Source organism: Chiroxiphia lanceolata, chromosome 3 (genome assembly GCF_009829145.1).
Source record: "Chiroxiphia lanceolata isolate bChiLan1 chromosome 3, bChiLan1.pri, whole genome shotgun sequence".
Taxonomy (NCBI): Eukaryota; Metazoa; Chordata; class Aves; order Passeriformes; family Pipridae; genus Chiroxiphia; species Chiroxiphia lanceolata.
The window spans coordinates 6080020-6105632 of record NC_045639.1 but is presented as its reverse complement, the minus strand read 5'-3'; the positions used below and the strand labels follow the sequence as shown (position 1 = coordinate 6105632).

The 25613-nt window shown below is 37.8% G+C and overlaps 1 protein-coding gene across 9 annotated transcripts in view; it reads right to left on the bottom strand.

Moving 5' to 3' along the window:
- SPTLC3 (serine palmitoyltransferase long chain base subunit 3) overlaps positions 1-25613 on the bottom strand; it is a 125146-nt gene that overhangs the window by 64821 nt on the left and 34712 nt on the right. For 8 of the 9 annotated variants that reach the window (XR_004356348.1, XM_032684159.1, XM_032684162.1 and 5 more), the window contains 4 exons: positions 14796-14987; positions 13076-13230; positions 12088-12236; positions 1344-1468 (listed from right to left, as the gene is read on the bottom strand). Coding sequence is in view for 8 of the 9 variants with exons in the window: in XM_032684159.1 (XP_032540050.1) it covers positions 1344-1468; positions 12088-12236; positions 13076-13230; positions 14796-14987 (621 nt within the window). In the remaining variant the exon portion in view is untranslated. The remainder of the gene's footprint in view (positions 1-1343; positions 1469-12087; positions 12237-13075; positions 13231-14795; positions 14988-25613) is intronic. The other variant, XM_032684167.1, reaches the window with a different exon arrangement.

Genomic DNA, 25613 nt, shown 5'->3' with positions numbered 1-25613 from the left:
CTTATTTTGGAATCATGGATTAGGCCTAGGTTGAGAGATACTCACACAGTCTGCCTAGAGATTGGTATGAAGCACTAATAGTAAGTGTATATGCATCTTGACAAGAAAATGTAGCTGCTAGGCTTAATTATAGAGGAAAACACAGGAAAAAAATCTCCCAAACATAGGGTAGTTACACAGTATCTGTAATATATAATAATATTGTATAATAATATACACTGAATTGTTAAATATATATATCATACATCCAGTAATATCTTTATTTGTGCCACTTTTATCTAAATATCCCATGTCTGACAGAGGCTTGAGTCTCCACATAAGGCCAGGTAAGTGAGGGAAAATTATTATAAGCAAGGGACAAGTATCTTAAGCTATTATGTATGTCTGCAATTCCATAAATTTACCTTTGCAATTTCATAAATTTACCTTTGTTAATTCTCACTATCTGTTCCCTTTGAAAGTGCTGGACAACTTCTCCAGCACCACTGCAGACTGAAGTTCATGTTCTGAGCAGCTGAAGCAGCTCTCCCTGCCCAACACTTGTATACACATATTTCAGAAATCTCTTGCAAAAGCTGCATTCATATTCAACAGTGAGTGAAGAAGTGTCTTCACCTCTATGCTGCTGTTTCAGAAGTTTTGATCATACACCACAAAGTGAATTCATTCTGTTCCACACTTGGATGAACTAAGGAGGAGCTCCCAGCTTTCCCAGCACAGTGTCTCTGCTTGTGATGTCCAGGATTGACAGGATGATGGATATTCATGCCTTTGTGTTAGTTATCCCAAATCAGAGATGAAGTCCCTTCAGCACCAAATAAGAACTCAACTTCTGTAATATGGTCATGACTTTAGACTTGCGTTTGCCAGCTTTCTTGGCAGAGCTTGCTGGAGCTCTGTTCATCAGAAATGGTAAAGCACTGTGCTTTTTGTTTTCTGAAAGTGTTGTAAAAACTATCCTAATAGTCATCTTTCACCACAGGCAGCTGGGCAATATCTCTGCAAGCAGCCCAAATACTTCCTCCCACAACGCCTGGTCAAGGGATACAACGTTCGTTTACTTTTTAGGGAGAAGCAACTTCATTAAGAGGAGCTAAACAGCCCTATCCCTGATCCTTAAATAGGTATCAGATATGTTTGATACCAACACTCAGCACTGGCAAAAGTGGTGAAGGAGCATATTTACGGTCACAAGGTCATCAGCCTTGTGACTCACACATTCCTGATACCAAGTTTTGTTCCTCGATCAAGCCTTTCCACTCAGTGAGCACCCAGAATTCTGCAACAGTAGTTAAAACAATCAATAAACAATTGTTCTACCTGTTCCTTTAGGAAGTCCTCACCTTTCCAACAAGGGCTGGAATATTCATCGAGTTAGTTGCAAAGCCCATGCCAAACACCATGCAATCTTCAACACCAAGGAACGTGGCCACAAGTTTCTCTAGTTCTACATGTTTGTCTAGGGTGCCTGCAGAAATAAGCACAGGGAATATTAAATCTCATTAAACTGTGAAAGTTATTAAGGCACAAAACGTACAAAAGAACAGGCTATAAGTGTGTTATTAAGCTATATGACATTAAGTTCTAATGAAGGTTTTTCATTTGTATCCTGTGCATGTGGGGTAATGCAAGAGAAAGCAAGGGTGCAAACCAGCTGTGACCAATACTAATAAATACTGCAGCTGTTAAGGCAGCAAAGCAGCTGCTGTGGCAAAAACCTTTCCTTTTCTGTAACAACTTTTGACATAGTTTATTCTGAAGACTAATTTTTTTACTTTTTCTCTCCCTTGCAAAGAGGACAAAAATACCTCCTTTTTTGTAGGAAATGTGGGGAAAACATTTTAGGGATTCTTAAATTCTCTCTGGATGTGAAAACAAAAAACACTGACAAGATTCTTCCATTTTTTGTTGAGTGCCTACATATGTATACAAAATCCTTAATTAGGATTTTACATGGATAGACAAACAAAAGTGTTCTCCATATTTTTCTGCTTTGGAAGGTAAAAGCTATTCCACTCTCCATAACTGATGATAACTCTCCCCTTTCCTTCCTCTCAGCAACGAACATAAATGATAAGGCAACACTAGAGAGCCTTCTTTATTGCATGTTAATTATCTAATATTAGTGCCTGAAGTCTCCAAACAAATAAGGTGCTCCAACTACCCAACAAAGGCAGTATCCTTCCTGCCCAACTCACAGCAGAATGAGGACAAAATACAAAATGCAGCAAACAAAAGAGTGGTGCTAAGAGACTGAGATAACAAATAGCTTTGAACAGTAAGGAATCATCTGAACTTGTCAGCTCTCTAGTCTTTGGTTGCCTGGCTGTGCATTGCAGGTACCAAGGCAGAAGGAACTCTTACAGGATGATCTGTGGGGAAGAAAAGAGAGTGGCGTGTGGATTCTGACTGAGCATTTCCCCTGTGAGTAAGGAACAGAAGAAAAAAATCAGGGAACAGAAGAAAAAAATTAGGCAAGTGAATACCTTACCTCACTTGCACTGCACAAACTGCTGTCACAATAATATAGGCAAAGTGAATTACAATTGATGGGACAAGAAAGCTGTGTTCACTGTGATGGACAAAGGGAGATGAATGGAGGAACACAGAAGCTTGGCTGGAGCGTCTCAACAAGAATGATGAGTCAGGAAGATGATCTTACCTTCATCATGGAGGAGAGCTCATTAAAAAAGTCAAATATAAATGGCAGAAGAACAGTTTCAGCAACAACACTAAGAGGGTAGAGTGAAGTAGTGTTTTCATTACTTTTTCTCATTAAATATCTAATGTAGGAATGACATTCACTTGGAAAAGAATGTGCAAAGTATCTATCACGCAGCCAGGTAACACTCCAACAGCCAGCGGATGAGGAGCAAGCATCATATGGCTTCTGCAAAAAACTTTTACATGGCCAGTAAAGAACACATTTTGCACAGAGCCCGCCTGGGTTCTGCTAGACCTGAGCTAACTCTGGCAGAGCTTCGAGAGTGTCTCTGCACTTCTTGTACCACACTGACTGTACATGGAGCTGGGCTGTCTCTGTGCTCTGAGAAGTTAGGCAACGTGACACAGAAAATCTGGCTCTGCAGAGCCTCCAGCAGATGTGAGCTGACCCTGCATGAAGCTCTTTGAGGATGGTTAATTTTTGAATTTGTAGATTCCAAGATACACTTGGATACATGCTGGCTCTGCACACAGCCACCATTTAGTAGCCAAGCTTCATGAAATACAAAACTACACAGTGCTTCAGAGCTGAGCTGCTCACTGGAAATGCGGGTGAGAATCTATGTCTGAACTTGTAAGCCTTGGTCTCAGAGTGTACTTCTATGGCTAGTTCTACATTTTTCTGCAAATTTGCCCCAGCTAGTCTTCAACTTGATTACAGCACTCATGGACAATTAAGAGTTTCAGCATGACCATCTGCCTCAGTGTTCCCTGCAGATGTTATTTTGTCACTTGAGGGATATCAGCACACAAAAAGTTGACGAAGTCTGAAATGGAAGCTTGAAGCAAACCACACTGTGGTCACAGCTGGAATTAGAAGGAGGATTGTGAAAGCACGAGAGACAAGCAGTGTGTGCTTTGCAAGGAAGGCATTTTAAGGCATGACAAAATTGTCCCTGACTTTTCCAGGGATAAATCTGACGCTACTGGGGTGGAGTTAAATTGCTTTTTGGGGTTGCATCATATGTTTTCTGTTTTTACAAACAAGAAAAGCCTGACTCAATACAGATTGTTCTGCTAAAGCATCTATTAGATGACCCACAAAGGAACAGCACATTTTGGACCTATTTTTATTGATTTTGTGATTATGAAACATTCTGAAAGTGACCGATCCCTACTTATTATTTACTAATCCCAAGACTGAATGGAGATGATATTGTACATTGCTATTGCCTACAAATCCTAGAATAAAAATTGGAATCAGTTTGCAAAACAAAAACCTGAATGACACAGGTTTGCAAAATGAGCCCTGGTTTTGAATTACCTTAATTGTCATGGCAATAGTGTAGGTGGGAGATGAGATGCTGTAGAAGCAAAACAATACACACCAGTACTGACACTGGGAGGTCCATGACAGCTGTATACACTGAGCAGAGGTGATAAAGCATATCAGCTTGCATTTTGCCAGGTTTAAAGTAAATGGGGTATTTATTTAATAAATTATGCATTTACTTAATCATTTATTTAATCTCCAGTATAGGTCAGTCCTTGGACACTGTAAATGGCATCAATTATATCACTTCTCTCCACTGGAGGAAACAAGGGGGCAGATATGTTCTGCTGGGATGAGGCTTGTTCCACTAGAATTCCCAGCCAGTCACAGCAACCCCTGCAACAAGCATAAACAGCACGACCAGACCAGATGCAAATTTGATCCAAAGGAACTGGCACAAGCTGAAACAACTCACCATCAACATCTCAAGCTACATAAGAAAGGCAGTAATTACACTGCTCTTCCTTAAATACAGCCTTAGAGGTGTCAAGTGAGGTTATCATGGCCCTTAAAATGTCTTGTCTTGTGCTAGATTCAAGACCACCATCATGTTCTGATGAATGAAGTGATACACTGGATACATTTTTATTAATACATTGTACACACAGATAGCTTCTACACTTGCCCCATGCACGGACATCAGAAATTTCTCCCATCCTCCACCTGTTCTGATTTTTATGCCAACTACAGCTTGGTTTGATCCACCAAATGAGGATACAACTAAATAATGTACACCAACTTCCTGGGAAAGATTTAAGACAAAACAAAAAGAGAAAGGTACCTGTGTCTTTAGGAGACAAAATGAAATAATTTGAAAGTTTTTCCTCACTGCTGAACAGGTGAATTCACTACGGTACAGCAGGAGTTACTGTGACCCAAGACTGTATAGGCATTAAGATCAAAGATCTTATCAGAAGTGGACTTTCACAATGGTAGCCACCTCCACAGATTCCCACACTTCTCTTCCCAAAGCAAATCCCCTCCTTTTCAAAATCTGATGACCCAGTTCCCTCCATTAACTTGTCACTGCACTCTGGTGACAGGGAACATGAAGCACACTGTGTTCTGACAGGCTTTTGTCATCGGCTTACCCATACTCTTGGGCTCAAAGTCACTGTCAGTCTACTAGACAGATAAAGCTTGAAAATGCACTTCCCATGGTCCACAGTCATTATTTAGTTTTGACACTTTCAGCCTGGACAAGGTGGTTTGTGCCACTGGTTAGTCTGCCCAATACAGTCTTTCAGGTTCTTATGCACTAGTGACACAGACTGGTTAAACTGCTAACACTGGCAACAGGATCCTGTAATAGAATTTTATGTTTGGAATTATGAGACCCAAAGAAGACAGGAAAATCCCTGCTTGCCTCAAGTTAAAACAAAAGCTGGAGGAGTAAACTGATATAAGCAACAAGTCACTGAAAGAAAAGGAACAGCTGGGAATCCTGTGCATCCCTGATGTGACTCACCCAGGTGAATAAGAGCCATTATGCTATGAAAATGAAGGTTTGTCAGAGGCACCCTTAGGAGGGTGGGGAACAGAACAAAACACTTGAACTTCCTTGTCACAGTTGAAACTTAAGGTCACAAACTCACCCTGCTAGGACATTTGTCAGAGACGAAAAAATAGTATCACTGAAACGCGTACATGCTTTTACAAAAGCAAGGCTGGATGAGCTATTTATAGAAGGATGAAGAAACAGAAGATGTAGAAATGGTATTATTTCTTTACACCATGCTTCCAGAGTGGATGATGCAAATGGTATCAACTGTCCTACAGAGCCCACTACCAGAGCAAAGCCTAAACTTGTAGAATGAGAAATTGGCAAGAGAGAGAGAGAATTATACTGTAGTGTTATGTAGCAGTGTTATGTAGTTGCCTCATTTAACATTGCATGTGCATAAAACAGCCCCAAAATAGGTAGCTTCTGAGGAATCGTTTGATAGAAAGGAAATACTCAAGTTTTCTTAACATTGCTACCAGCTCTTAGGGCTTTCATACCATAAAGATGCTGTGGGCGTTACAGATCTAATGATATACCTGTGTTATTTACCGATTCTCAGAAAAAAAAGTAGATTCATTTTAACAAAACCTTCAGTTTAGTTGAGATCTTTCTGGTTTTGTTTCTTTTTTCATTTTAGAAAAACACAAGGTTAACAAAACTTATGTTTAAATCCAACTTCTTCACGCCAAAGCCTGGATGGCAGTACCTTAAGTATCTAAATATTTGCATAGATAACATCATATACAGGAGATATTTTAGGTTTTAAACAAGTCACACAACCCTTAAGTTATTCTGGACACCTTCAATTCTACCTGCCAGGAGGTGGACTATCCAGAGCTTAATCTTGCTTTGCAAAGCATACTTTTGCAATGGTGAAACACCAGGAACAAACCTGACCCTTTGATCATAAATTGGACAAGTTATTTATGAGAGGGTAGGAAAAGGATGTTAGTAGGAAATGACAAAAGAAAATTCCTCTCATGTTTCCTAATTTATACCATACTCCACCAGAAAGTAGCCAAGGTTATGAGATATATATATATATATATATACATATAAATTCTCATTTATGTGGCTGTATTTTTCCTTAAGCTCCTACTTGGAAACTGTAAATTATGGAAACATTAGTTTTTTATCTCTTTCTCTTAACTGAAAAATGGACCATTTATTTGTGTTTGTTCAGTATTGAGTTTAAAACAAGCAAGCCCTAACTAAAGCTTTGAAGTGACATAAAGAATGAAGAAATATATATTTTTACCTTCTTGAAATGTTGCTAGAAATTTATACTAGGCCTTAAAACCCAACAGAAGGAAGTGAAGGGGACAGAGCTACTTTTGTAGTTTAAATGTTGGCACAGATTTTCAGATCTGCCTTTTGGAAATCAGATCACAATCGAACAAAAAATCCCCACCTCTAACGAACAAAAAGCCCTACAACTGAGTGCAAATCAGGTGTTAAAGGGTGATCTCCTAACCATGCCCTCCAGAGTGAATCACTCTGCAAGTGTTCTGTTGCAGGCTCCATCTTGTCTTTTGGTCCAAGGCATAATCACAGGAGGATTTCAGAAGGCAGGAATCCTGCTTGGCTGCTTAAGTAGCACTAATGATACATTTGCTCCAGTTACTCACGTAGATCATCTCCATAAGGAATAATGGGGAGTTAGATAAATAGAGCATTGGAACTACCAGCTGTCCATGTGACAGTCCTGTCACCAGCCCGGTGCTAAGCCTAGGAGTGTTCAGGGCATGGTAATCTGCCTTATCTTAAAAGAAGTGTAACTTTACTGATTTTATTATCATCTGCAAGCAGCAACCAGGAGACTAATTTGCTTGTTTGTCAATAATTTTCAGTTATGTTGCTTAGAAAAGGCTGACTGTAAACACAGAATGACAGGACGGGCTCAGACAAAAGGCTTGTGAGTCTGTCTCCAACAGTAGCCAGCTCCCACTCCAGTCATAAAAATACATTGATTTGCATGGGAAAAAAGGACTTCACATTCAAGCTGTCATTCTTTCATTATTTTTCCACTATATAGAGGGAATATATGCTACATCAAATTTATTTAGATTCCTATTTGCCAGCATTTTTTATTAAGCTAAAAAATAACACTTTTGAGAGGCAGATTATCATACATAAAACGTGGTACAGAGACTTTTTGGGGGTAGTTTTCAATAAATACCCTAACGCTCCGAACACTCCAGTTACTCGAATAGTTGGTGTCCAGTTACTTATGGAATGAATCATAGAATGGTTTGGGTTGGAAGGGACCTTAAATACCACCTAGTTCCAATTGCCCTCCCATGGGCAAGGACACCTTCCACTAGCCCAGGTTGCTCCAAGCCCCATCCAACCTGGCCTTGGACACTTGAGGGGGATGGGGCAGCCACAGCTTCTCTGGGCAACCTGTGCCAGTGCCTCACCACCCTCATAGTAAAGAAGTTCTTCCTAAAATCTAATCTAAACCTTCCCTCTGTCACTTTAAAGACATTCCCCCTTGTTCTGTGACACCATGCCCTTGCAAAAATCCCCTCTTCAGCTCTCTTGTAGCCACCTTTAGGTACTGGATGGCTACTTAAATCCTTCAACATTTAAGAATTATTGATTCAGACCCAAGGTCTATTCCTGAAAAACAAAACTTCAACTAATCAGGACATGAAAAAACAGGATGTACAATGAACTAGCCAAAGGGGGGGGGGGGAATCAACCTTTTCTGCACCTACAGGAGAAACTGCTGCTGACAAAAGCTGTTTTAATTTAAATAACGCTCATGGTCAATTTTGTCAGATATAGGTGCAGATCTCACTGTATCCTCCCACGGCATCTCACACAGTTAATGCAGCATCTTCTCCTCTGGCTTTAATAAGTTTAACCTCCCCAGTCTCAGATGTGCTCAGAATACTCTTACCATTCCAGGTGAATGGTCCTATCCTTCCTCCCAGCCTGCCCCTCTGACCCAGAGGACCTTTCTCTGTTCTACATCTCCAGCTGTTCTGAAATTTTCTGAACGATCTTATTTATGCTTAAATTTTTGCCACCAAGATCCTTCAGGGACTACTGTCATGCCACATACCACACAGAACTGAAAAGCATTTCCCCTCTAAGCAGACCCATCATCACTGGGTTTTGCCTTCTGCCTACCATCTGCAAACAACTACTTTCACAGATTCACCCAAGCTACTGCTCGTAGAAGACATGCCCCAGGCTTATATGCATCTCTTTCTTGTTGATTTAAGTATCTTCCCTTAATACCTTTCTAATCTTAGTGTACTCAGAAACACTGAAAACAGCCAGGTTACTGCTTCATTAGTTCCTCATGTGCTACCTTTGTTGTAAATACTGCCCAGCTTCATAACAATAGAAGTATGTGTGTGTTCCTAGTTCAAGTCAAATTTGTATGATGATTTGCTAGTCAACAGGTTCACTATTAACAATTGTCCAGCAATGGCCATAGGCATGTAATTAATAATATAAATTCATATTAAACAACTAATTACATTAAATAATGCTAAACAACTAGTACAAAACGTACCATACACACACAAAAAAAGTCCCTTTTGCTCATAATCCTTCATCTGACAGTTCACTTGTATTGATGTCCGGGGTAGAACGAAGGCAGGACAAACATATATAGTAGTATCCCAGCTTCTGAATAACTGCAGCTTAAGTACATCCTGAATCAGACAACATTTTGTGTTTTTCTAATTACTATCAATGATCTCTCCTCTGCATCTGGCCAGTGTCCCTTGGAATGCAAGGGAGTGTAAAGTTCTGGCGTCTGCAGCTTCCTTTGCAAAGAGTTCCTCGAGTTTGCCAGCCTCCAGTGTGGAGAGTGGCCTCCCGGATTTAGGTGGAAACCTTCTACCAACTTCATACAACACCCTGTAGATCTGGCAGTGGTAGAGGCAATGAACAGTGAACCCTGACCCCTCTTCCACACCACACATCATTTTGAAGCTTTCTATAATTTCTCCCTTCAGGCTCTTTCTGAGGCAGATGACAGGCATTTCTGACAGCTGAGGACAGCAAGCTCAGTAGTTCTTCACCCAGAAGCTGTTTGAGGCCTTTGATGATCCTTTTGGCCCTTCTCTTGCACTTTCCAGTTCTGCTAAATATTTTTGATCAGAACTATAGAGAGTACTCAAGACAACAGCAAACAGCAGCTTTATGCAGCATACTAAGGCTCTGTGGTTGGCTTTCTGTTCACTTCCTAATAATTCCTAGTGTTTGATTTGCTTTCTGACCACTGAACAATAAGCTAATGCTTTCACAGAACTACTACCTATAGCTCCAAGATCTTGCTCCTAAGGGGTAATAGCTAGCTTGGTCTTAAAAAAGGAAAATATTTTTCTTTCACATTCAAAATCCCACAAAAGCCTCAGAAACATGTCTAAAATGACACTGTTTACAAAGGAAGTGATTTCTTATTATCATTTAAAAAGAGTATGGAATTAAAAATGGAGTGAAAAGCTTTAATCTTTTTAGGGAAGACAAACCTAGGAATGTCAGCCACTGTTTTTATCAGTTTTAACCATGTTTAAACATCCATATTAACTTATTCTGAGAGCAAACTACCTGCAACAACATTCTGATATGACAGCATTCACACCCACTCCACAGCCTGCACAATTATAAGAGGAGGAGTGTAGGCAGAAGAGCACAAAGGACAGTTTCACCATCAATGTATTCTTTCAAACATCACTCAAATCACTTTCATTTGTGTCTTCTTTGTTTTGCCCTCCCTCTGAAATCTTCTGAAAACAGTGGAATGATCCTTCTCAAAGAGAGATGTTGGTAAAACTCAAACATGCCAGCCACTTAAATGCACACAAGCAGAACAGTGCTTTCAAAGTCATGTAGCTTGAAAATATAAATATATTCAAGTGCTCTCTTGAATTAAGACCCCATAGGCAATTTACAGCCTTGGCTCCTGCAGCTCACTGCATTTCTACTTCAAACCACTTGAGCTCAGCCACACAATAACAACAAAAGTTTTGAAATGTGATCTGCACAGAAACAAACCCAGTCTGTTCTATTTATCCAGGATGGAGATGACAAATGATAGTTTAAAAAAGGTAAGACCTTTCTTACAGAGCCTTCCCAACTCACTTGAAAGTATATGTGTATATATATTTAACTCAGAATTTTTCAAATCTGTTTGACTGTGATGAGAAAAGAGCTGAGGCAGCACAACAGGGTAAAGGAGGAAAGAAAGAGGGTATCCACGCTATGAGGCTATTTTCCTTAGGTTGTTTATACAGGTCTTGGTGACAGACAGGCTCCAACAAAAGCCAGGGCCAGTGAAAAAAAATCTTTTAATACGTTAATTTTTTTTTCCGAGAATAAGTCAAGGTTACACAAGTCTTCCATTAAAAACATTCTGCAAAAGCTAAAGAATAAGTAACACCAGCTATAATCTTAGATGTACTGAAATGTTCTTAGACAAAATCCAAGAGCAAAAAGACAGAGAGAAAGCTTCCTTCAATACCTTAGATGACTAGAAATGGTGACCACTTTCAAGCATGCAATTCAGGTTAAATAATATATTGCAGTCACCAGATGGGTCACCTACAAAAGGAAAGTAGGGTCAATCTGTGAACCCTCTCTGAGTGGTGTCACTGACATAGTTATTACTGGCAAATCAAAGCATGTTGACAAGATAAGAAGCAGGTGGCAAGGTTCATGTTATTGTTTCATCTGGAAATGAGACACTAATAAAAACTCAAAATAAATACAGTATTTTTTTCCATAACATTTCCGGAGGAACGGAGTTTACTTCTAGAGATAAAAAATGAAATTTTTTCAGGTTGCTGGATTAGGATAAAACGTCTATAAAAGACTTCTCTATTCTGACAAGCCTACCTTTTTTTGTTGCTGTTTTTTTTTTTTTTTAAAAATTAACTCCTAAGAAAGATAAAATCTGAAGAGAAGCCACCCCTTGCATTTCTATGGCTTGAAATTTTCTCCGAAATGTAAGCTGATTGTACCATTAGGAATGCACGGCTTTGTGTAAAAATATAAAGTTGAAGGTAACACTACAGGCAGCCCACAAACCAACAAAGCAGACAAATCATAAAGGACACATAAACCAGAAAAGTCAGATGGAGCCTTCCTGAGTTTATTCCTTAAAGGCACACTAGAAATTTCTACTTTGTGCCAATAATGTCTCATAAAAAATTTTAATATGCTCTTAGAACATGGGATTAAAAAGAAATTATGTAAAAGATCATTTTCTTTATCTGAAACATCTGTGTGTGGTAACAGATATAAATCTGTGATGCAACTGATTTGCACTAGAACAATTCTTGAAGTCTCTATGTGGTTTTTACTTCTCTTAAAAAATAAGCCCGTTACTTCCATCATTAAAAATCCCAGGCATTTAGTTTTGCTTTTCCAAAAATCAGTATTATTTTTCCTTTTGAAAAAATATCCTCATGTGATAACAAATAAAACACATCATCCCTTTTAATTGCAAAACAAGTAATTGCTGACGTGATTCCTTCAAGATATCTGTAAAAAAAAAGCATATAATTACAGAACCTTTGGTAAACAAGGTTTACCTGGAGTAAACATCCAGGTGTTTACTCACCCATTTCTTGTCTGGTACTGCAGACTCCCGTCCCATACTTTTCTAACTCTATGGTCACAGTTTTCAAAGCATTAACATCCGTTTCTGCGAAGCCGAGGTAGTTATAAGAGCCCATATTGATTACATTCTTGATAGTCCTTCCTGTAAACCTAGAATTCAAGTAAATTTTAAAAAATAGCGCAACTTCCCCTCCAACAACAAGCAAAAAGAAAAAAATCCCAAAATTTTTCCACCAAATTCTGTTCTATTTGGGAATTTATAGTCCTCGAACAACCCAAAGGTTTTTACAGCCTTTTTTTTTTTTTTTTCTGGCTAAATACTCTTTCTTGGTCAGAATGTTTTCTAGAAGCCAAGCTGTAGATGGCAATATACTGGTTATTAGGTGAAAGGCTGCTTTTGTGGATTTAAATAAATAAACCAACCTAAAACTTCATTTAAGGAACAACTTAGAGACACTAATTTTTCAAGCAAAATGTCAACAGCTTCCACAAAGTCTTCAGTGTTCTCATACAGACAGAGAAATTAAACATGATGAAAATATTGTGGGAAACACTAAGATACATTCTCACTAAACTGAAAAATAGCCAACCTACACATTGTCTATGCACTGAATTCCCACAGCTGTTTAATTCAGTTGCGATACACTGAAATCGTCAAGCTGTAATCTGCTTAAAACCCGCTCCCAAAGACTCACTGTGAAAGCAAGAAGCCACGTTCAGGCAATGCAAGAGATTGTGATTTAAATCCTAACCATGGGATACAAGAAATTTTGTTGTAATATTCTGAGTAAAGGTCTGTCGTTATAAATGAAGCATCAGCAGTTTTACTTGTGCTGACACAGCCAAACAAACCCATTTGTGATTGACTCGGAAATCCATACTGCCTTTCCAAACAATTCCAGAGGAAAAGGGTCAGATTGTCAGCAACTTGCAGATGTACCAGGAGTATTCTTTTGAAGCTGAGAGGTGCAGAGTGTAAGATGACTCACCTAAATGTCCAGTTGTAATCATCTGTAACACGTTCCATGAGGTCAAACTGTGGCCCAGGGACACTGCAAATTGGCCGGTTCCAGTTATCCCGTATTCTCATATAGAGGTTTCTGGTGTAAAAGTTCTCAAAATCTTGATAAAGTGGCACAAAATCCTGGTTTGAAAACATGCACAGGGTTATGTTGCTGGGAAAATGTCTGCTTCTGTACCCAAGTCATTCCCATTAACAAGGAAAAGCGGATTCATTAGTAAATAGAGAGCTGTAACAGCCACATATTCCTATGCCACACACAACTCCAAAAATCAAGTATCTTACTTTAATTCTTTTGAAAGACAGTGTTGGATTTTTTAAGTGGTGGAGTTTTTTGTTGGTTTTTGTTTGTCTGCTTGTGTTTTTAGATTGGGTTCTTTTTTTTGTGTGGGGAGGTGTCAACTGCTTGGGTTTTTTTTAAATGGTCAACAAGTTGGTTTAACTCTCCATTTGTATCTTGAAAGTTGGAAATGAAAAAATTAAAGATTCTTTCACTTGGAGAAACCAACTGCTTCAAATTGAGCATCTTGCTATGCATGGAGTAGACTGAAAACTAAGATAAACAACTCATTACATTTCAAGAAATGCTGGATACATTAGATAAAAGCTACTCCAGTGTAAGTGATCTGGGCATTGCTGGCCTAGACTAGACATGTAAACAGCCAGTCAATACAACTGGTTTGGTTGACAATTTCTATTTATGGATTTTACTTGGAAATTAAATTAAAAAAATGTAAGGAATCTAAACAAAATTTTATATGAAACAGGAATATATCCATGTTGGACACTGGATACAATAAACTGATAAAATACCATGGCACATAGTTAACATACATAAGAGAATTAAATGAATGTGTAATCCATGCTGAAGGACAAGAAAATTTAACTGGCACAACTGGAATCAACAAGTGGCCAAACCATGAAGTGAATTGAAAATGATATTCATTAAGCTGTGCATTCAGCTTTGGAAAGATAAATCAGGAAACAATTTCAGAAATTGTATTTGTAAGAGGAACAGTAACACTATTCCCATTTCCCTTCATTTTGCCAGGTGTTACTGTAAATGATGACTCAAACTGCACAGAGAAAGAGGAGCAACCAAAAATTCTAAACAAAGTTGGAAGGCAGTTGAGCTTGCTAAGGTGCAAATTTCACTTAGAACTATGTGGGATGAAAAAATTTGTAAGTCAAGACTTGCAAGAATTCAGGCTACATTCACTTTGTGTCAGGACATGATTCCCGAGTGCTCTGTGAGCAGCAGTTCAGGAAACATAAGCCAGCAATTACAAAAATCACTGCCTGTGGATGTGAAGGCAGCCAGGTGGGACAAAGGAAGATCGGGGTTTAAGAGATTTGACAAGATGACATATTTAACAATAAGGTATTCCTGAGTTTTCTTGTTTCGTGGATCAACTTAAGCGCACCTCTATTTCGCTGAGAGTATTATGACACTCTTGGAACAACATGAACATCTCTCTGGGTAAAAATCACGATTTTACCTATATATATATGTACATAAGAGTACACATGCATATAACTCTACTGCAGTGTGACTCATTCCCCTCATCCTTATGCAGTGCTCTCTGAGATGAAAGGTGTATTCCTTGTTAGTTCAACAGGTTGCTGTAAATCACTTGTAAGCAGGGGAAAACTCAGCTGTGGATACATAATGCCTTTTTCATACATACTTTTTGTTGTTCTCTCTCTTCAGCAATGTTACGTTTTTCTAGTCCCCAGGCTCTCATAAAATCTCGCAGGTAGCCAAATATTGTTCCCACTGCAAAACCCACGACAGTAAAAACTGCAACATACATTGGTGCCTGTTCAAAGTGCTCAATAAATGTCTTTTTGTAGAGAGTTCCATTTGACACGCCATTCTTCTGAAAATACAGAACAGAAACTTGTGATTAATACATTTCATCTATTCAAAGCTTACACCTTAGACCTGGAGACAAATCATCTTCTCGAATTAGCAGAGACATTTAGATCTCACACTGTACCAGCTGAAGAGAACCTTTAACACTGCAGTTGCTACTGACCACTACAAATATCTTCCATTTTCTCACCTCTCCACCAATGTCCTCAATTGCAGGTGTCTCCAACACCACTCCCTTGTCTATTTTGAAACACGTGAAACTTATGAAGGATTGGCAATGTATTATTGTGTAATTGGACAATTATTTCAAAGGTGATTAAATGGAAACCACAATACTCTGTCTTGCAAGGCAGAGCAATAAAAAGGGAAGGGCAGAATTAAAAACTCACCTACACTGTTCCTGACTGCTTCTGGAAGTCTTGTGCAACTCATTGCAGCAACTAACCTATATACTACAAAATCCAGCCTAAAATAGGGCAGCTTTACCATGATGTTCCTCAGATCTGAGGAAGTATCCAAAACCGTTATGATCCCAGCCTTCCATTTCTGTTCTGATTTCACAAATGCTTTTAATCTCATTTTCAGTGATATCTTCCTCTTTTAAGGGTACTTAAAAACAAAATAAAGAAGAGTAAAACAAAACAAAACAAAACAAAGATAAAAAAAGGAAGAGACACACAGACACCCTTGATTGTTGGAATTAGTGAGCCCATTGTAAGCAAATTCTAAATATTGACAACAGTGTTTGGACAAAATATTTTGTCATGAAAATATTCTAAAATTTTCATTCTCAAATTAAAGAAGCTAAGTTTTTCAGTTGCAATCTTCTCAAACCAACTCATATTCGGTTGGCTCATCAGATTATTCTTTGAAAGAGAGGTAACTCCCTTATTTGTGCAAAATGTGATGGCCCTTACAGTTACTGTCTAGTAACATCTAACCTGCCAATTCAAAAATAACAAAACATAATCCAGAAAAAATAGTTCCCTCTGTTTAACAAAAAAAAAAAAAGAAAAAAAATCCAAGATAAACATTTTGAGCATATTATAAAGGAAGACTAACAGCATATGAAGAAACACCATTAATACATTGCTGCTTGTGGGATGGATGAACTAAAAAAAGTAGATTGTCTAGGTACATAATGTAGCAAGCTGAAATAGAATATTCATATTAAAAACAACTGTCAATTCAGTATAGTTGTAAGATAGAGTATTATGGATCTCCATATTGCATTAAAATGTCTTCATCTTCAAAGGATTTTGATTTCAGTTTTATGTTGCTGTCCAATTCTGGATTCATGAAGTATTTTTGGGAGAGAGAGAAATAAAAAAATTTAAAAAAGAAAAAAAATAGAAAAAGGAAAAAAAAGGAAGGAAAAAAGGGGTGTTGGGCACAAGAGAGAATATAAAGGCTTTGGAGGAAACTGGAAAAGGAAAAAAGTGCTGGTAGGGCTGAACAAAACCACATTTAGACTTTGGAAAGACTTATTGCCATGCAAGGGAGAAGGAATGCAGGGCTGGCTCTCCCTGTGTGAGGGTAGACCTTTGAAGCAATGCTACATGTGCACTCCTACTTCAAGCTAATTGCTCTTTTAGGGCAACCTATTTACCATGAAAAACATTTTATGAGGATGAGTTAAATACATGGTCAAGTCAAATTTCACAAGAGTCACAACAGCTTTGTGCACACAGCGATCAGATAAAGTAAATATTTCAGGATTAAGGATTAAGCTCAGTCATATTACCTTACATCTGCCACAAGCTAAGAGCATATTTATGTCACCTATGGAAATTCAATTGGCATTGTAGCTTGATGTGCTTGATTCAATTGGCATCAAGATGTGATGACACCTGAGCCCAGAGGAGAGAATGATTTTGTTTCTGTTTATCAATTTTATTAAGAAACACTTCATTGCTGTATATCTTATTGGCAAAGGAACAGGGGAGTTCATATCAAACTTGAGCACTGCAACACTCTTCTTCCACAATAAAACTCTCCTGATGTGGAATTCTTATTTCAGCTGCTGCCATTTTATGCAGTCAGTATGACATACGTATTTAAACTTGCTATCACCTGCTATTCTCAATACAAACATCTAGTAGTAAATAACATCCATGGTAATAAAGTACTAAGAATGCACAATAGGATGTGATCCACATTCTCCAGTCTATGAATGATGAAAACCAAGAGTCTTCAAACAGCCCAAGGTTGGGAGAACAAATTCAAAAAATACAGTGACATCTTGTCTAAAAACTTAAGCGAGGAAACCAAAGAGTATTTCCTCCAGCCTTAGAGTTCCACAAAAAAGTTTTGCTTATTGGGAATAAGCAAAGCAAGTGGATTTGTCCTTTTAGAAAGTGGTAGTGGGGGTGTTTTTGTGCAGCAATTCAAATCCAAGCACAGGGTAGGGTGACTGACTGAACATCATAAGGAAGTTCAGCACTTCCAGCCAGCCTAAACAGTCAGAGGATGAAAGGTTAGTTGGCGTTTTGTGTTACATTACCGTTGACTTCTTATATATTATCATAAAGTTTAATTTGAGAGGAAAGAGGTGAATTTGGAGACTGCATTTAAAGCATGTGGACAGTGAAGATAGATGTTATTCAGGTGTTGCTGGCACTGAAATACAATACAGCAGATTTCCTCTAAATGTCTGAAATGATTCAAAGATCATTAGTTACACTATTACACAGCAGGTTCTTTGCTGACCTGTGCTCTCCACGTATATTATTATCTATAATAACATCTGCAGTAGACAGTACACTTTCTAGCTCCATATCTTTAACTGTAGCAATTGATAAAGCAAGGATTCTAAAAAAAAAAAATATATTCTTCCAATTTCCAGCAATTGCTGGCTTTGAGATTTTATATGTCTGAGATTGTGCTATCATGTTTAATAGTCATCAGGGGATAATTATGAATGTGTTCTTCATTTTTGAATCTACAAATGCTGGGAAAATTAATTGCAACTTTTGCTAATTGATTTAATCTGTAGAAAATGTGTTTCCTTTTATATAATAATAAAAAATAATACCTGATAGTGTCACAGCAATTTACTTTGACCATTGTTATCCCTTCAGCTTTCCTATTCAGCCATTACACAACTCATAATTTTCTGTACTTAAATAAATTCTGCCTCTCCACCACTTGTGTCTTCCCAAACTAGAATAATCTTAATCTGTATAATTCTAGTCTAGTCTCCCTGTCCTAGCATGGACTTAAATCCAAAAAGAACAAATAAAAAAATTTGATATTTTAAAATTTCTCTTCATTCTGCAAAGTTCAATAAAACCTTTTTGAGATGCAGAGGAAGTGAATTAAAATTGCACACACTTGAGGGCACAAAATGGATTTATACATCTGCAAATAATGTTTTATCTTCTTTTCTGTTGCTTTTTAAAGACTCTTAACATTCTGTTTGCCTTCTTGCCACAGTTCACAGTTTCACAACATCTCTTACGATTACATATATCCATTCTCAGTTGCAAAAATACCTTATTTAGAGCACACTGGTATTTGTGCGTTCTTAGGACCATTTTTCCCTCCAATTAATTGTTTTTTATTTAGTGACCTGCAACTTTGTCTACTGCTTTATCAACATTACACACTGCCAATGAGAAAGTTCTGTCATGTTTTTCTTGTTCAGGCCTGAAGAATTCTGTATTGTCAACATATTTTGTCACCTATTTCTCCTCACCTATTTTTCCAGACCATTGGTGAAAACAGGAGAGAGCGCAGGTCCAGTAAGTGGTCCCTGGAGGACTCTGTTCCCTGCATCTCCCAGATCACCTTTTCAAAAATCGTTTATTTGCAACCCCCAATTTCTCTGGCAAAAAAGCCAAGTTAAGCAGCAGCCCAGTTACTCAGCAACTTCATGTTTGGCTTTCTTTAAAAATGTTGAGCAAATGCCCTTTGCATACCCTAATCCACATTTTATTGGCTTGTTTCTAAAAATTTTGCTGGCATTCCATATCAAACCAGTTTCTCAATAGCCTGTCACAGAGTAAGAATGTTTTCCAAGCAGGGAATCGCTGGGTGCAGCATAAAGAGACGCAAATGCAGGAAGGCTATAGATGAAATTCAATCAAATGGATGTTTTGCCATGGAATTTAACAAATACAGGATTTCATTGACTTCTTGGAAACTGAAAGCACAATCAGGGTATGCAACTTTGGTGTGTTGAGTCTCTGCTTAACTGGTTTCCCATAAGACACTGCAACAAGAGAATTTCTGGGCAAGATTTTGATGCCAAGGAAGTCAACAGGAGTGATGCCAACGCAGCAAAGTCAGCTTGAAGTGCAGCACCTCTTAGATTCCCATGTTCTGTAGCTACTCAAAGTATTTTGAAACTCTCTCATAATAAAGAACCCTTTCCTAAATGCTTTCAATTTTTTAAAATGGAGAAATTAACTCTGACAACAAATCTAACAGTGCTATTGGAATGGTCACCAGTATAAAATACTGAATATAATGGACACACAGTCTTGATTGAAATAGCTTGCTCTAACAATAACGTAAGATAATCTTGAAGTCTATTAAACAGACTCCTAGCAATACCATTTTAAGAAATAGTTACAAAATATATTTGCATTGGCAAAGAATAATATAGAACAGCTATGCAATAGCATGAACAATACTTAAATATTTGTTCATGCTACCCTTACAGTTAGGAGACACTTTTTCATTGCATTTAGGTCCTGCAGCCTCTGGAATTGTGCTATTTGGCATGAGCCAGATTTGCATCAAAGGGAGAGTGAAGAATTGAACAGCACAGACATAGTTTACAGTACCAAACCTGTCTGCTGGCCCTGATTAATTTACCAGTAAAGAGGTAACCACTTATGCTGGCACAAGTTATGAGTAAATTCATGTGAATGGAGTTGCATCAAGGAAACTGAGATCCAAGAACTTGTGTTTCTATGCAAATCTTTCTATAGAAGCTCTAAAGAAGCCCAGAAATCCCAATCTGCTTTTTGAAATATTTAATTAAATATTTTTCAGCTATTATGTCCACTTCCAATATAGCATCAGTAGGTGCTGACAGGTATCTCCTTGAAATAAAACTACTGGGAGAACAATAAAGTCTTTGTCTTTGAATGTAAGTGCCCTGTGAGGAATAAAATCTGATCCAGAAGCAGATGAAATTTTATTTTATGCATATTTCTGGATCAGATTTTATCAAGTTGTTGCATGTAACCTATTAAAAAACAATGCAAGCTGACTGATCTACTTAATGCTTCCCAGGCAGATATGAAGAGATAAGTGTTGAAAACTGTGAACTAAGTGACAGCTCAACATCTACCAGACTTCAAGATGACAATGAAAATCTTGAGCAAATTAGGACAGTGCATTCCTACAGCAAAAAACTGATGGGAGAACAGACAAAACCACTGATGCAACATCTGATTGATTACAGATGGTTTGGTTCTAAACAGATGTTTCCTCCCCAGCAGTTGAAGAAAAGTATCTGGGATAGGATCCTAAATGGAGATGACTTTAGATGTCCTAGGACGTGTGAGACAGTCACATGGAGAAGAATATAAATATCTACATAAATAATGACATAAATAAATGACAGGATCTTTAGAGGCCTGTAACCTTCTGGAGCAAAAGATGAAGATGGGGTACTACAGGGTTCCATTTCAGCCATGAGAAAGGTATGGTCCAGTTGAATCCCACTCAGGTCTTCCCACTGGATAGTCACAGCTTGAAGTGTCTGGTATGCATGTGCCATAATTACTGTTTTTTCCCCCAAATCACCTAGGCATTCATTAGACACTGGAGTATGGCTGTATGCAGTTTTCAGGAGAACAAAAAAAAAAAGGAAATTGAAATTATGAAAATCAGAAGTTCCTATAATAAATATACTATTAACACAAATGTAGATTACTTCACAAATTTCCTAGCAATGATACCCTTCACTTTAAGTGTGTGGTTTCTTTTCTGGAACAACTCATTTCAGATCTTACAGGCTCAAGTTTCTAAACCATAAACCAAAAATGGCTACATGGGGAATTCATAGGTTACTGAGCTATACAGACAAGACTTATATTAAAAATAGTTCTGTAATTTCTAAGTCTAAGTCTAGAAGGGGCTAAAATGAAGGTCACAGCCTCTTGCAATGTGACAAAGCCATGAGAAAGTATAACCTTCATACAACACAAACTACAAGTAACAACCAAGACAAAAAAACTTTAGTTCTTATCAGTATGTATGCAGAATCCTTGTTGAGAATGATTATTGATTTCTACTGAAGTTTCAAGAAAAAAAAGATGTACCTGGTAGTAAAACAATCTATAAGGACTAACAGTAAAAATCTTCAAGACTGTCCAGAAGATTAAGGAAGTATAAGACACCTTCAAAATAACCTAGGAATCCATGCACTCTTGAACTTGCCAGAGACTTAGAATTTAACAATTTGGAAACTCTGAAGAGTTTGCTCCCTGTAAACAGTATTAAATGCTGCTTGAGGTTTGTATGAAAACTGGGTCTTCACCATCCTTTTCACAACCACCAGGAAATGGCTTTTGATTTGTTAATCAACTGTCATCTAATTACTGACTAAAAACATGCAGCCTCTCTTCAAGACAGCATGCTACCTGCAAACACCACAAAGGTATGAAAAGACAGGATCCTCACCTTCCAGACTTGCAAAATCTTTTCAGCTGAACACAAGTTAAACTCCAACATATTCATCTTGCAATAATCCTTTCAGCCCCAAATAACCAAGTCCCACAATGCTGACTATGACACTAATACTACGGAAATAAAGATGTGAATGACAAATGCATTAGAAATACAATGTGAAATAGAAAACATCGTTATGTAATTAGGAAAGCAATACACATACTCTATAATTTTCAGACTAACCCTTTACTCTGATGCTGAAATAATACTTTTGAGTGTAACATGGCAGGTTGGGAGGATACAGAAGACTTACTCATAAATAATGTTCAGGAATAACATTCAGCAGTGGCAAGAGTTCCAAACAAGATGAAATATGAACTCAGAAAGTGCACATTTCATTGTCTTAGTTTTGTATGTTTTTATGCAGATATTTATATTCATTCAAGAAGTCTCTTAACCTCGTATATCAAAACTTCTAGCCCTGCACACAATACAAGCAACAAGCACTCCAGCATCAATCAATGTTTAATTGCAACTATTAAGTAAAATGTCTAGCATGTGCAATTTTTGTAGAACCTACAAAAAACATCAGCACATCTTTTTATCTGGTATGAATTTAGTCCAGCAAGTAGAACTGCACTTTGCAGAATGGTCACACTACAGTATTTCTCAAAAGAAAAGCCACATACAACTCTTTACAGCACAGACTCAGGACAAATGCGAGTAGCAAACCATGAAAATGCAATTTGATGATGGGAAGAAAAACCTTAGAAAACACTATTTTGAACTTCAAGTATTAGAAATTGCAATATAAACCATAATAACTACTATCCAATACCAAGTGACTAAGGCACTTACATCAAACAGTACATGGGAGATAAAAAAACCTGTATAGTAAATTCTTTTCCCAATGACTTTACATCTATACATTGCAAGCAATAATAAGAAACACTAGAAAGAAAAAGGAATATGTTTGCCTTATACAACTATTATTCTGCCATTACTCCCAGAAACTTCCAAGTGACTCAGCTTAACGTAACTAGGAAGGCATGAGGACAAAGATGGAGTTTAATGATTTTAAATTATTAGAGACAAAACAATGAAGTTCAGTACCCAGAGAGGTACTTACAAACACCAGAAGGTATTTCCAAACCTTACAGCAATTACAGGATAGAAAGCCAGGCAGGTTGGATCAGAGAGAGAAGAACTGCATGAAATGCTTTGGTTACAGCAATCCCAACATCGTTCGTGGTGTCAAGTTGCAGAGAGTGTTTGCTATGATTTCCAAAGCTACAGGATTCACACTGCCTGGTTGTGAGAATCAGAATATCTCCTGATCATTCAAATCATATGGCTTTGGCTTTAAAAATAAACAAACAAACAAGATGATGATGAAGTGGTAACACTTCAAAGGCTGCCGGTTTCTGCACATCACTGGCGATGATCTACTAATACAGGAAACTTCTTCCAGAAGTGCTGTAGCATTTAGAAATTCATCCCATGGATCTCACATACATTTTTGATAAGAAACTAATCTTTGTGGAGATCAAGACTGCAACTGAATGGAAAGATACTTGAGATGTTCTAACCAGACTGTTAGTGATTTTGCCCAGCGTGGATTCTGAGTTAATATCTACAGGAAGCAATCTACCAGCTCAATTTCCTTCATAGTGACTTTGCAAAGAACAGTAGAAAATGTTTTAACTAGCCATCAAATTCCTCTCCATGCAAAATTCCCTTGTGAAGAAAATGCTGTATCTTCTGCACAAACTTGCATAATCCTCATTGGATCCCAGACCTCTTCCCATTATATGACACAACAGCTTCAAACAGGGCCAGGATTTTGCACAGGTGACAACAAGAAGAAGTTTAGCAATGAGACAAACATTCCCTGTCAGAATGGATGTGGCCATGGATCCTGGATGCCAAATACATTACAAGCTTAAATCTTAATGTGCTAAACCCTCAGAAGCAGTCTCAGGCCATCCTAGGTTCCTGAGATGACAGCACTAGTTTGGATAAACTTCCAGAAGGCATAATACATTCCTTGTTAAAGGAACACAAATGTAATTTACAGTTTTCCCACTTCCTACCTGAAAGTTGCATATAATTAGAGTAATTTGCATATTATTCTAATTATTCTGAGAGCTATGTACACGTTAAGTTGAAACTGTGTGCCCTCCATTACTGCAAGGAGTAACATATATTTCAGAAAGATGATGAAAGAGAAAGTCATTGCCAATTTTGTTCATGCAATCAGAGTTTACCTGGATTTATGCTACCTCCTCCAAGGCAATTAACTACTTTAAAATGATATTTAAATATAGATATCTTGGCATATCACAGATGGAGAGGAAAGAGAGATATAAAAAATTCCTTAATAAGCCCCCCTGACAATTTAATGATGAGGAAAGCGGAATTTCTCCAGAACAGCTGAGAAAGAGGCAATCAGATTTGTGTTGCTAGTGTGACAGGCAGGGGAACTAAAAACTCAGTAGGAAGATGACCACCTGGGGAGACAAGGTCCATCTCTGAGCTAGGATATGAATTCAGCACCAAAAAAGAATCTGAGGGTGAAAAAAAATCAGAATAAATTCATTTATTGCACAGCAGATAGGTTTGTAGGACAGAAGATTTCAAGGAAGATGAGGGAGACAGCCATCCTATGAACATGTCAAGAAAATTAATAGCTTGACACCTTCAGACACAATAGAAGCTGTCTTAAGCAAGAAGACACAAATTCACTTAGCCAGTCATTGGGCAACGTGGCAGCAGTGACCATGGCATAATTAAAGTCAGATGCCCTTTACCAAAGCCAGCATCACAACTGTGATCAAATCAGTGCACCATTTAATTTAACAACATGACAAGAGCTGCAACTCACCCATCATCAAATTATCTCGAGAGAATAACAGAAAGTTTACAGAGTAACCCAGATTCACCAGCTTCTTCCCTACTGCAGAAAGTTACATAGTTTAATCAATGACAGCCAAACACTTTTGGCTTTTTCACCTAAAAATCTACAGAAACAGTACTATCCATTTCTAGCTATTTTTTGGTTTGAAAAATACTACGAAAAGGCAGTTTCAATCTGTTATGATTGAGTAACGCCCACCTCTATACCTGTGAGGAACTCACAGGTGGACTTTTCCAGGTACCACAGTTCTGCAAGAGGCCATCTCTTCCCCCTGATTTCAATTTCTGCCTTGTACAACTGGAAGAAGATCATCTGAGATTTGATGACTTCCTAATGGTTATTTAATTGTAATGATATTAATTACTTTTTATTACATTGGCTAATTCAGTCTTAGAGCTCAAACCAAAATAGTTATAGACTACTCACATTGCTTGAAGATCTATAAAAAAGAACCAAGAAATAAATTGGTGCATGATTTTTTTTATTATACCATACATTAAAATGCTCTTTATAAGTTGTTCCAATTATCATGTAAATCATAACACTGGACATGAGAATGGCTGATTTTCTCTAACCTGAACCTTCTGTAACTATCAGGTTTGCAGAAACACCCCTAAAATAAATGCTCTCCTCAGGTTTTATAGCAGATATAGACAAAAAAGAAAGTCCTCTCCTTATCATGTACTAATTTTCCCTGGTGGATCCAAATCTACCTAGAGGAAAACACTAGAGCCTGTGGTTCTTGGCTGAAAAGACAGAGGTTAGGAAAAAGGAACACACCAGAAATTCAAGAGACAAAAATCAAGTGTAAGAATACTGGGGGAAAGGGGTGACTCAAGTATGTCTTGTTGCTTCAGCAAAGGAAGACATCTTTTCAAATGCACAGCAAGAAGCAAAAAGTCACTTGAATTGCCTTTGGACTGGATCAGTTTTAACCTGTTTCCTAAGAAAGCAATGGCCTGTGCCCTTATGTGACCTCTTTGTGTGCAAGAACCCCTCTATCAGGTTTTGAGCTCACAGACCGATTTCAATCAAATCTCATGAGGCCTTCAAGATACAAAATTTCCTGAAAGCTTCAGGAAAATG